The sequence below is a fragment of the Labrus mixtus genome, chromosome 13 (genome assembly GCF_963584025.1).
Source record: "Labrus mixtus chromosome 13, fLabMix1.1, whole genome shotgun sequence".
NCBI classification, from domain to species: Eukaryota; Metazoa; Chordata; class Actinopteri; order Labriformes; family Labridae; genus Labrus; species Labrus mixtus.
The window spans coordinates 27,792,620-27,806,310 of NC_083624.1; the positions used below are offsets into that span (position 1 = coordinate 27,792,620).

The 13,691-nt window shown below is 41.1% G+C and overlaps 1 protein-coding gene across 1 annotated transcript; it reads right to left on the reverse strand.

Moving 5' to 3' along the window:
- Positions 1-1,182: 1,182 nt before the first annotated feature.
- Positions 1,183-12,790, reverse strand: cog3 (component of oligomeric golgi complex 3). The gene is made up of 23 exons (XM_061054571.1): positions 12,588-12,790; positions 12,164-12,310; positions 12,019-12,080; positions 11,566-11,731; positions 10,945-11,019; positions 10,441-10,533; positions 9,551-9,676; positions 9,376-9,456; positions 9,246-9,289; positions 9,015-9,141; positions 8,286-8,377; positions 7,862-8,001; positions 6,999-7,159; positions 5,480-5,588; positions 5,276-5,394; positions 5,070-5,159; positions 4,313-4,433; positions 3,936-4,024; positions 3,679-3,813; positions 3,187-3,262; positions 2,916-3,043; positions 2,181-2,279; positions 1,183-2,010 (listed from the first exon to the last, which is right to left on the reverse strand). The coding sequence occupies exons 1-23, from the start codon at positions 12,753-12,755 to the stop codon at positions 1,981-1,983; spliced, it is 2,478 nt and encodes an 825-aa protein (XP_060910554.1). The 5' UTR covers positions 12,756-12,790; the 3' UTR covers positions 1,183-1,980.
- Between the last annotated feature and the right edge of the window lie 901 nt (positions 12,791-13,691).

Consider the following 13,691-nt stretch of genomic DNA (forward strand, 5'->3'; position numbering starts at 1 on the left):
GTGTGTTCGTCTTTGTTGTCAAGCCTCTGAAGCTGTTCCTATCACGACTTCGGCTTTTTGGTGCAGTTGATTATTTAATAGTCCTTCATATTTGATTTCAAAGCACAGTTCAGTGGTTGCCATTAAATATTTTGTTCCTTGAAATCATTTTTATTATCTCTTGTTCATGTAGAGGCACTTTTACTTTATTACCTGAATCAGCAGCAGGAAGAAATCTGACTTTTCACAGAAAAACCTCGGAGGGGCTTTTTGTTCTCAAGCTGCTTCTTTGTAGGGTGAGCATGACTCCAAGGGGACAAACCTGCCGATTTAAAGAAATATTACATCTGTATGTACAGGAAGCATTATCATAAAGACCTATCCTTCCAGTCTCTCTGGCCAACACTGAGATCCTAATCCAACTACTGCATCAAATCTGCATCAGCTTCACCTCCACTGAACACTGTATATGGCTAAATGCAGGGCCAAAATTGAAAGCAAGCGAGTGTGGTATCAATATTCATTTGTAGCTAAAAGCAGAAATAGAAGACATGTAAAGAGTCTCAGGCCAAAACATTGATTCTGCTTCGCTTTATATTTCCTCACTGTCGCTGCTAAATCAAGGCAAAAGGTCTAGCACTGGCGGGGCCCCGACCTGCTTCAGAGGTCTCTGCAGCCAGAAGAGTGCAGAGATCAATGTCTTGCTCCAGAACATCCAGTCCCTCATCACCTATCAAAAGGCTGTCAGTCCACGGAAGGTCAAGCCCCAGCAAAGCCTCATCTCACAGATGGAAAGACAGCGGCTGCCAATGATGCAGCAACAGTCTGCCAAAAAGACCCCCTAAAGCCAACGATGTCCTTGAATGGCAGTTTCTCATTTGTGTGAAGTGACTTGTACTGAAGTGTCCCGAGTATCTGAATGCAATGACAAAAAGAGCCTCTAGGAATAAAACCAAAAGGACTTCATTAACCTTTTTTCTTTTTTAATCAGAATGCTCATAAATAGTAGAACTGTACATGTCAACTAGACACATTAGAGCAAATATTACAGTGTCCTGTTACTTTTTGTTACTCTGAGGAAACATACCCATAAATCATATAGTGCACAACTGTCAAGGTCAACCATCCACTATTTTTTGCCAGAGTAAAAGTATATACGGTTTAATCAGCCTATGTATAAAAAAAAAGGTAGAAAACATAAGATTTCATTGTAGTATTTTACATATTTGCAGCAGAATTACAAAAACATTCAAAAGAATAAATGTGGAAGACTCATTAGGTGGATCAGAGAGGAGAACCTGTTGGACATGAGCATCCTGTAGAACATCAAGCCACCATGGAGTTCAGCTAAATGTTACAGTCTGTTACATTTTTTAAAATAGAGGGATTAAAATATTTTTCTGTTGTTTTCCTTCAAACCCACCGAGGGGAAACTAAACCAGGCATCTGAATGCAAGCCCACCTTTTACTGGCCATTAGCTACCTGGCTGATGAACAACCCTTTAGTGCCTCTATTTGCGTGCCCAAAGTGTCCTTGTGTGAACACTCTTCATATTACTCACACCCCTCGTCCCCACATAGTGCGCAAATTATTTTTAATTCAAACCTATTTGGTGTTAAAAGCAAAGCAGCCTTGTCCAAATGGATTTTTCTCCTTTGTGAAAAGAACCCTCACCACAACATCACCTCAAACAAATCGAGCTCAGTACCCAAAATAACACCCTCCACTTCCCAGTTTGTTATGGACTTCAAGATGAATACCTGGACCTCGACATACCAGTGGCTACTTGAGCCTCTGTCAAACAGTCTCTGGCCTTGTGCAGGATCTTTTTTTAACGCCGTCACTTCCGCACTTCCAGTCCGAGCCTGCAGCTCAAGTGCAGATCTCTGGTCATCTCGCCTACTTGAGCTCACGGCTCACACAGTTATGGCTGCAGTTGCAACATCCAATTGCTATCCAGATGATGTACAGCGGCGTCACATGTGCACCAAACTGGCACATTACTTATTCACAGACAGCAGCAGGTTAATCTGAAAGAGAGGCGTAAAAAAAACCAAAAAAAAACGATGAGTGCTCACCGTGACTTAGCCGGCGCTCGTTATCTGTTTCTCCACTGAAGTGGCTCTCAGCAGTTTTGGATGTTGCATTATTAAAATGATGTAAGGTTGCTTGGGGCTGTGCTAATCCGACAGTACTGTACCTGCTCCAGAGATGGACAGGCGATGATTTGAAGGTCTTCTCCGCTGTATTCCTCCTGAAGCAAGGCGTGCAGTCTTTGGAATACCTGCTGGATGTTATTCTAGAGGAGAGAGAGGAGGAAAAAGAGCCATCCTATTGCTGAGAGCTGGAGGGAAATTAATACTACATTTCCATCTGGCCTATGTCCCCCTGCAATCTTGTTTCCATGTCAACCAGAGTATTTTGTTTCTCCCTCATTCAGCCCAACCTGGCACCTTGATGAGGAGTACACAGGCAAAGATTTCTCTATTAGAAGTTCAATCCCACTGATAATTTAAAGCCAGGGAGGAGGACTCAAACACAGGATTGTTATTTTTGTCTCTCCTAAATTGATTGACAGGCTTTTTACTATCCAGGCAAATGAATATATGTGAAGTCAATGATTTCTGATGCAGTGCGAGGTTTGTTTACAAGCTGAAGTCTGCCCACATGGCTACACAATAAATCATCCATGTATGAGGAGATGGAAACAAACACGCCTTTCTATCTCTGACTTCAACTCTTTGGTGATACATGTGAATAACCTCTAATACAGATTTGTTTCAATGACATTAATTATTACAGGACCTCAGAGCTCCAGCACATTACATTCCTGCCGTGTAAACACTGCATGAAGGATTCTTTGAGCTTAAACAATGACTTGAAAAGAAATTGACTCATGCGATACATGCAACAAGCGAGCGCTCCTGCCACCCACCCGGACTGGCTTGAAAAGGATGAACTCTGTGTCTCTGTTGGCTAAGTACAAGGACATGCTTTGTAAAGTGCTTGGCAGCTTGCTCTTCATCACCCGGTAGGTAGCCATCACTATATCGTTGATCTTTGCTGAAGAGAGAAGAGAAAGCGAAAAAAAGGGGGTCAGAAAAAAAGACAAAAACATTGACATGTCCTCTAGCTTTTGCGATACAAGTTTTGATGAATTAAAGCGGGATGCCGGTGGCTTTTTTTTTTCCTGAGACAAATCTTACCTGGTTGTGCCCAAGGTTGCTGAGACAGGCTGTATGTGGGACCGCCTTGGATAGCCATCGTTTTAAGAGCTGCAACCTGAGTGCAAAGAGTCAAAACAAAACATCACAGACTGAAAGGACTTGACCCTTGAAGTAGGGAAAACAAGCACAAAAGGCTGTGCTGCAAATTTGGCAAACTTAAATTATATTGGAAAACTGAGTGAGTAAGACAGAAAACAAGACTGGAAACTAATTATGTGTGCACAACAAGTGCACTAAACGATTTCTCAAAACACACAATAACACAACACTGTAAGAGATCGCAGCACAGGTACACACAGACGTGAATACTTGACAACATATTTGATGTCTTGGTAAAAAAAAAACAAAAAAAAAACTGCACTCTGAAAAGGATTGATTTGTTTTTTTTAAAGAGGTAAATGTTGAAAAATTGAAGGTCAGGTGGATCTGTAGCTGCCCTGAGGCGAGGTCCTCCCTCGCTGGAATAGTTACCTTGGTGAGAAACTCCTCAAGGTTCCCCACAAAGATCTGAGTCTGCTGCTGGATGAACTGCTCACAGCTGAACTTGAGGTGTCGGTCCACGTCCTTCTTCGAGTCAATGTAGTGCTCCTTTATCTCCGGAGTCCCCTGAGGGCAAAAGACAAAACGCTTTAGCACTATCAAGTGGCATTTCCCAAAGGCAGGTTTGCTATCAAAGTGCATCAAGTGCATCACATGTTTGATAAAAAAAAAGGAAATAAAAACACTACCTCCAACAGGAATTCAAGTATGGCGTTGTGGCTGTTAAATCGGAAGAAATTGGGAACAAGCTTGGGGTTCAGAATTTTGAAGGCAGCATCTAAAGACAAAGCAGAGATTTAATCTGGGCTGGTGTAGAATTACAGTGCCCCCTAGTGCTACAAATTAAATATGACCTTGACTGTGATGAGGATGATGGGAAGAGCGAGCCTGCCCTGTGAGCCATCAGTTACTGTACATTATGGTGTCGGATTACACTGTCATTTCCACATTAATTGTTGCCACTGGTGCATGTGATAGGCACAAGTTGCTTAATGAGCATGAGGATGTAATGACTGGCTTTTATGGAGCTGAACACCAATGTTCCCTCCACCTTTAATTATCTTACCTCGCGTTTTCTTCAGGTCCAGTGAGATTTCCTTGATGGCGAAATCGGTGTGAAATGGGGCAATCTGTTCGCGCATTATCAGCAGGTGCTTGATCAGGAAAAGTTGCCCATCTATTTGCGTCTACGGAAAGTGATAGCACACTGTTAAATCCACACTGCAGGCAGCCAGCACAAAAGAGCATGTGCCGACTATCCGAGCTTCACAGAGCATAAAACAGCAGCTTTAGAGAAGATAAGGGAATGTGTCTAATTAATAACTGCTGATTAACCGTGGGCTGGGAAAGGGACGCATCACTGTGACAACAAAAGAAGAAACTGAAGCCGTTTATTGCTCAGCTGGCGACTTAAATGTTGGAAAAAGACATCATCAACACGGGGAGTGGGAACACGCCCTGTGAGATTGATGACGCCGCCTTCATTTCAAGCGTCGGGTTGAAACGGGCCGGTTAGCATGGATAGACGGCAAATTTGAAGGTGAGAGAAGCCCATAAATAAAGGACGGTCTGCTGAACACTCTGTAGAGCATAATGAAGCGCTCATTAAAATAAACTCGCGATGACATCCCAGCTGCTTTAGTTAAGGATCCTGCAGCCGCGAGGAATTTAAATAACAGATCCCATTTTATCTATGAGGGAACTAATCTTGTTTACTATGTCAAAAAGAGAGGCACATTTACCAGCTGCCATGATAACAATAAGTCGCAGAAGTTTCTGTGACAAGTGAGAACAAAACTCCAGTCTCAAGCGTGTGTGCCAACCTTGTTTTTAAGGATGATATCTGAGGCTTTAAGCAGGGACTGGATGCAGGCAGATAAGGCTTCTTGAGATAAACCCTGGAAGACTGCTCTCTGGAAAAAGAACAAGGCACAGCAAGACACGTGTGAGTTAGATATTCAAAAGATGGAAAACTATACACCACACATCATGACATCATAAATGAGCTAAATAAGAGAAGGAAACTCACATCTATACATCTGTAGAGTTTGGACAGACAAACCAGAGTCCGCCTGACGGTAGGGTACCACATGCCGTGCAGATCAGCAGGAGAGATAGACGTCTGAAGGCTTGACGCTTCTACACTCCCTGTTTTTCAGGTACAAGAAGCTGTGAGGCAAATGACAATAACACCAACATTTTAAATCAAGTGTCACATTGTGGAAACACGCACCAGCATTACTGTTCTTTCGACCGTCGGGATCCTCAAGCTGGACGTCGGAGAACATTGACTCCTGCGACATCTGCTTCATCTGCTCCTCTTTGAGGCTCTGAGCGATTTTCTGTTGAAGACAGAGAAGGAAAAGAAAGACAACATTAAAATAAAAAGTTCCATGTTATTTGTGAATCAAAATGAGATAAACGTAAACTAGAAAAAAACATGTCTTGGAAATTTCATGGTGGGAAAAAAAAAAGTACAAAAACATAAAAAATGAAGTTATCCCTCTGATGAATATCAAGATTTTAATCCGGCCAACAGATCCATGTGGTGTTTTTTTTTTACATCCCACAAGACATATCAGCAGACAGAGAAGCTGTCAGCAGCCTTGGCTTTCCTGCTGTTTTTAAACCTGATATGTACCAACGGCAGCATCACCAAGAAGTGCCTGTGAATTGTATCAAGTGTGTTTACTCCTGAATCCATGGTGAGCCAGACTACCTGCAGACAGGCCTTACATTAACATGTTTTAGATTTGCTTTGAAATGACCTGATACAGATCAGATTTTATAGAGGTGAGGACTGTATGAATATTCATCCATCCACATTTCCCTTTTTCATCCATATTTATACTTCACAGGGGCAAAGGTGTGGTGATTCATCCGAGCTATTTAAAGGTATTAAGGATTGAAATTATTCAAACTGTGTAGATGTGACAGACAGCAATATATTATCAGCCATTCATTAGTTTTAGGAGAAAAACTTTAAAGTTGTACAATTCAACTTAAAGCAGACTGAAACTTTTTTTTAAAGAGGACTCATCTTGTGGTCATGTGTGCTCGTCCACTTCCTGTTTTACTTTGATTGTTTGACGGTTTGTATCCTGTACTGTTCTGTCTGTTTATTGTTGTGCTTGTTTGGTTTTTTGTGTTTTTGACGTCTTTTATAGACTCTATAGGGACAGGCATTGACAAATGAGCTTAGGCCATACATGCTGTAGTGTGTGGCGTCAGTTGACTTGCTCCATTGTCCCTTTACAAATAAACATGAAATAAAAGAATACAAATAAAGCATTTTAAATGTTTTGTGAGTCTAGATAGAAAATTTAGAATGTTGAGTCATTTTATTTTCATTTTGTCCCTTTTTAAGGAATGTTCAGGTTTTTAAAAGTTAACAAAAGATCCAAAAAATTCCACTAACATAGATAGACAATAACATAGTGTTTTAAAAGATTTTTATGAACTTTAGTGCATTGGTTGATCTCCATGTTGACCTGACAAGGCTCAATTTTTCAGGTTATGTTTAAAGGACAGACAGTTACACTTCTTATGTCATGGGGTAGAAATCATCCAAAGCTCGGGGAACCATGGCTGGTATGGAAGTATTAATTTTTTGGAGCCATAATTATTTCCAAGTTGTTCAAAAGTTCTCGAGGAGAAGCTGTACTGGCTCTGATTAGTGGGAGTTTTTGTTTTTGAGATACTAAAAAGTACATCCAGTACCATCCAGTCCATCGACTCAAGACAAAACTTACTTCCATCATCTCTAGTTTCTCAGGATAGGCAAGATCCCCCGGAGCTGGATTGTAGCCTGTGATATCAGTCTGGATGTAAATGTGAGTCCTGTAGACCAGCCTCTCCTGGACATCCTCCAGCATCTGCTTCACTAAGGCATCAAAGGCCCCCAGCTGCATAGCTGCAGAAAAGCACACAGAGGGTCAGTTTACAGGGAAAAACCTGAAACAAAACCCACCCCAAACTTTGGCCTTCTGGTCAAACACTTCTTCTAAAGACACACATTCAGTTAGTTATCAAATCTAACTGCACAGGCTTGTGTTCTCAGATGTCTGCCCACTTGAGTTGACCTCAGATCTCATAAAAACTCCTCCTGAGAAACTTAAAAAAAGGTTCAGAACTTCACTAAAGATAGCCCTGTTCAGTCTGCCGTTTCAAGGCTTGATATTTACTCCACTGTGTTGTTTCTCCTTCAATATGAATGTTGTGGAGGCGTAATGGTGTAAAGTGTTCCTCCCTCTGTACTGAGCTCGGAGGTAGTAACGGAGGCGAAACGCAGTCTGAAAAGGGATACTGTGACCACACTCAAATCTGTACAGTCATTATGAAGCTAACTCCAGCAGCTGGCTAACTTAGCTTAGCACAAGACTCCAAACAAATGGAGCAGCTAACCAGCCTCTGGACAACGATACAACATCAGCTAACATTGTCCAAACTCCACATAAGAAGAAGTCCAGGTCTTAAGTTGTCTTTACCTTTTTTTTTTTCATCACACATTTAGGGATTCACAAAGTCAAGTCAGGTCCAAACTGCAATAAATCAATCCCTAAACTCCAGAACAGCTGTAGCAGAGTAAATCCATACAGCAGCAGCTCTCACTCACCGTTATTGTGAACGTGGTCTTCCAGCATCTCATTCTTGAGGATGCTGCAGAGCTCCGACAGCGTTTCCAGGTGGATGATGTGGATGATTAGAGGCCGGAGGACATCGTACAGGGACAAACACAACTTCTCTAACAGCTCGCTGTCAAGAGATTAAGCACCGTTTAAACGCTTTGTAGTCTAAAATTACACTTCTGTTCATTTCCAGCTTTGAGATCTACTTCATGTTCTAGAACAAAGGTAGTTCATTGAAACCTTTTCAAATTGTCATGGTCATCTCATTCTGTGTAAATAGCACATCAAGCTATAATGGTCTGTTATGCAGTTTGAAGCGTTACCACCTTAAACAAACAGCTGCTGCCTGCATGTGTGCTTAAAGATGATGACAAACCAGTGTGTGTGATCAGTGCGGCGGGCAATACTCACTCCAGCTTGGATGAAGGTTTAGAGAAGAACTCGTTGTACAGTTGGTGTTCATCCTGGCACACATGAACCATAAAGGCACAGCCACTGCGAACCTACACACACACACACACACACACACACACACGCACACGCACACACTTCAGCTCCAGTTTTAAAACAAGCAAACCTCCTCCAACATAAATGATGCAGGCCACTCATTACAGCAATCATTAATGAGATGCATAACCTTTAATAAAAGACAAATATCAGATAGGGGGTGCAGCTTTTTGACACTTAACCTTTAATTACAGTATCCCCATCAAGCCAATTAGCAAAAAGTCTTTTTTTTTTTTAAATACCACAGAAGCATCAAAAAAAAGTCTCTCCAGGTTCCAAAATTAGATCAGTTCATTCTCAAGTATCAAATTAGATTAAGATTTTCTTAGCAGAAATACTGCGTCAACCTTTAGGTCAGTTACATTTTTATACACTAGAGGAGCATGTCAGACTATTCAAACAAGCTTTGCACAGAGATTCACTTCAGAACAGAATAAATAAATAAAAAATGTGCCTGAGATGCCTGCAGCACACACCCTCAGGTTACACTCATTTATCATGTGCGCAGCTTCTCAGTCTGTTCCAAACCCACACAAAACAATCCCACAGGGACAATGCTGTGGAATGTTCCCGAAGCTCAAATGTCAGCTTACAATATCTAAAAAGGAAAAGTTGTACTTTAAAAGATCATACCAGGGCACAGTGGTCTTTAATGTTTTGGTTGGTCAGGTCAGTAATGGTGGACGTGATGCTGGGACTGAGGAGCTGCTCTCTCTGATCCAGGTAGCACTGATGCACTTCATCCAGCAGCTGATGGTATCTGGTCACATCAATATGAGAAGAAATTAATTGAGCTGAAGAAGGGAGGAAAGACTGGTGAGGCATGCTGATACTGTTTCATTCTGGAGGAATGTTTAAACTCACTCTGGAATCTTCTCTGCTCGCTGTTCTATCTGCTCAATCAGTGACTGACGGGAGAAAAAGGAACTATGTTATTAGATTTTATTACTTAAACAAAGCATCATGTGAGAGGACAACTCATTTCAATACTCACTCTGACTTTAGGTGAAGCTGCTCTAAACTTAACATAGAAGAGTGTAAAGGCGTTGTCTGCGTTGGTCAAGCCCATTGGATCCTAAAAAAGCAGGAAAAAAAACGCTGAGTCATACTTATTAGACTGTGCACATAAAGTATCCATGCTTCAGTGAAGAAGAGGGGACTTTTCTTACCCTTTTTGTTAACTGGTTGGTGAGATTCTGCATCGTGTTTACAATGTAGATCTTCATGAAGTGCATAGCTTTAGAAAGACATTGTTTAAACTTGGCTAAATAAACGGGATAGTCCTTGAAATTTGGCTGCAAACAACAGAGAGACACAAATGTTAGACAGTTTGAATTGTAAGCAGATATAAGATCTTTAATAAAAGGTTATACGCTCTGCAGTTATGAAATGTATTTTAAAGTCCTTCTTTTAAACTTCAACCCCCCCCCCCTTAAAAAAAAACTCTTTAATGGTCACATATTTTGCTGAATACACTTGACCGTGTCTTTCAAACACTAATATTTGTCCCTAGCTGAACAACAAATCCCACAATCATGAGAGAAGTCGGGGAGGGTCTAATGGTGCATTCATGTGGTGTTGGAAACATCGAAAAAACGAGCTTCCGAGTTGTAAAATGCACATGAACACTGGTTCAAGTCGGAACAACGTTACAACATTGCGACTTTCTGAACTGAAATCACGTGAACACACTGAAGTCGGAAGAACGACTTCCAAATGCAGCGTTACACAGCTCACCTGCATTTAAAGGTACAGGCACAGAAACAGCCTGTTCTGAGCAGGGCTGAATTAGAGGGGTTTATAGACATGATCAAATACAGGATACAAATACATTTATAACAACTTCACAGACATGTTAAAGGGGAGCTCTGAGACTTATTTACACTGGTTATAATATGATGAATATATAATGTGACCTTTAAAGTACAGTAGGCATTAGAATGCAGTCATTTGATGGAAAGCATTCATACACAATTACAGCTTACAAACATGATGTAATGATTGATTCAATGACACTAATGAAACAGGATCTGCACAGACAGGGTTACAAGCTACTTACGTGAGAAGACACGTATTCAATGCAGTCGTCCAGTTTTGAAAGCATCGGTATAAAGCCTTCGCTATTTACAGACAAGGTTGGCGAGTTCAGTTTCTGCAAAGACAAATAAGAAGCTTAAAATACTTCCAACAATTAAAAGCCTCCAGCCCTTTGTCTTTAAAGTCAGCAACATATTTTAATAAAAGTAACTACTCCCAGAGACGAGGGTTGACTTTGAAAACAGACCAAAGTACATCTCTAAAGCCAGATTTTTCACATTCTATTTTGAAAACTATTTCGAGTCAAAATGTCCCGAGTACTTTCTATTAAATCTGTTTCTAGAGATTATTACTTTGGAAATGTAGCCGACATCCAAGAGCGTCGGAGAATGATTTTAATCTGGGACATTACTGCCGCTTGTTTGAAATAAACAAGTTCAAATGGAATTAGTACGACAGATGTATAATGCATAAGTGAACTGATTCAAAGTTATAAGATGTAAACAAGGAAATAAAACCAGCTTACCGTGTTTATGTTTTCTAACTCGTTAAAATAGGAAAGTTTCTGCTGGATGCTTTCTGCCAGGTCAACTAGCTCTGACTGCAAGAGGGAAAACAAAACAACAAACCACAGTTGACATATTACGTCATGACAGTTTAATTTCAGAAACGGTCAAATCCAGTTCAGTCCAGCTTCCCTCCAACAACCCTTACTACATGTGAGTGAACACAAGCTGTGATCCTGGAGAGGAGAGGGGCTGAAAACTGTTGTGTAAATAAGATATTAAACATAGAACAGAGAGAATGAGGAGCCGGGGGAATGGTTTTGATTTGTCTATTCACACAAGCCTTTATCTATGTCATGGTGTTCTGAACTAGATATAGTTCTGTATATCTAGTCATCTCTGGTGAGACGTGTTACCACATTTGTTTTTACACAAATCAAAGCAGCCCTAAAGTTTAGACCGTACAGATGTGACAGATAAATCTGTGTTTTTGGGTGCAATGCATCATGCTCTGTCTGCCCTGAACAATAGCTAAAACACACGCAGTAATAACACAACTTTTCCAACTTCTCAACTCTTAATAATCAGCTGATCACGTAGCTCAGGTTAATAGATGATGGAAACAACAGCAGGCAGTTTACCTGCTCTTTTAGGAGCTTTTCACAGGCTTCATGCAGGTTGCTGGTCTTATTGGACACAAACAGGTACTGTTTCTGAAGAGAGTCCAAGTGCTCCAAAGCAGCGCAGCAATCCTTCAGAATAGCATCGCATTGTTCCTGGTAGCAGTACAGATCATCTCTGGTTTTCCTGAGGGGAGAGGACAGACATATTATCTGTTTGCTAAAGGAAAGACGAGGTGATCAATGAAGCTAGCTACTGGTTTGTTTGAGCAGTGATTTTATTATGTTTTGACAAAGAGCAGAGGAGAAAAACAGAGGATGCTGTTTAATGTAGAGCATGCTGTCATACAGTACGGCTATACAGTGTAAATATCAGCTGCCTTACTCTCAGCCGGTCTCCCTCTAAACATGCATACAGCCAATACTCACTATGATCACCACAATGTCAGAAACATAAAATAAACATTAATGCACCTGTATTTCTCACTCTTCTCCTGGTCCATGTTTGCCTGTAAATTGGCAAACCAGGCAAAAAACTGCAAGACAGATTATCAGTGTGTTAAAATCAGTCATTTTATTATGGCACAATCTGTCTGAGAGTCTACATGACTGTTGTCACCTGCTGTGCAGTTTCTATCCTGTCACTCTCCATATGGAGGCTCTGGAAGCCCTTCAGCAGGACGTCCTCTGTGGACGCGGGCACAGTCGCTGTGAAGGAGGACTGCAAAGACCTCGACGAAAGGCTGCACAAGTCCTCAATTGGCAACTGCAAAAAGAACCAGCACTTTCTTATTCCCTTACATACACAACAAGCTTTCAGATGAAGCTAGCTGGACGTCTCGACGTGGCGAAGTGCAAGCCAGCTAGTTAGCCTACAATTTAACGTTTCGAGATATGTTCACTTAAATATCATGTTTACATTTAAGAAAGGTGAATTAAGGTCAAACAAGGGCAGCTTCAGACTTAATGTAACGTCATTGACGTTCAGAAAGTAAGTTAGCAACCCTGTTAGCTAGCTAGCTTGCTCCGGAGTAACAGCTCACCTCTGACGGGATAGAGAGCGTTTCAGCTGCCGCTCGGATCTCCAGGACAGAGTCCATTTGTTTCTCCGTGAGGGGGGCCATGGCACCTGTGCGCCGATCCCATAGCGACAGTTTCTCCCGGGTTTCTTTATCTGTAAGGTCCAGGAGGGACTGATCGGTGAACGCCATCGTCACTTTGTATAGCACCAACGTCAGCAGCAACACGCAGGTACTTCCTGTTCCGGGAGTGTGGGCGGGGCTTGTTGGAGATGCTGGTCCAGCCCAGAGCAGAGTTTAGACTTATCTCTGAAACAACCGCATTTACTCGAAGATAAACTATTAGAATAGTTTTTTCAAATTGACCCTGGCTTGCCTAAAAGCCCCCAAAAAAAATTCTGGTTGTGTATTTTAGTATTTGAGCAAATATATTCCTACTAGTAAATAACAGATGAGAAATGTATTTAGCAATTTAGAATTTAGTATTTAGAAGCCAAATCCAGAAATGAAGTCAAATAAGATGCCGAATCCAAATTGTCACGATATTTCAGAGTCTTTATCACAACTTTCAACAATAGTACCTTACTTTGATACTCATCTCTTATCAGTCTCATTATAATGTTTCTGACCAACTGTAATTTAATCTGTACTTGTCTGAAGTAAATTTGCCCAAGTTACAACCTGGATGACGGCTGTACCTGTAATAATGAATATAAAGAAACACTTCAGGACAAATAGACCAACCTCACCTGATAGATGGAATTTGTGGGTTGGGCTGATATGGCCTGAGGACTTAATCATTCATCACGGAAATATAAATCCAGCAGGTGGAGCCCAGGGGCATTTTTAATACTTCAAGCTGAGTTTTCTTTTCTTTTTCATTATGTCTGCAATCAAGTCCCTCTTCTTAAAGTACACACCCAGAGTAAAACATTGATCACACTCATGTTAGTGTTGAATTCACAAAACTTTAGAGTCTGCCAACTCTATTATAAGTATAACTGTTTTGTCCAGACATGAGGAAGATGACTATTTGTTATGATTTTAGATTTGCAGCCAGGTTTAAAACTTGTGCTAAAATTTGGTTATTTGTTTCCATGCTGTGTCACTGTTGATACAAATTAGAAA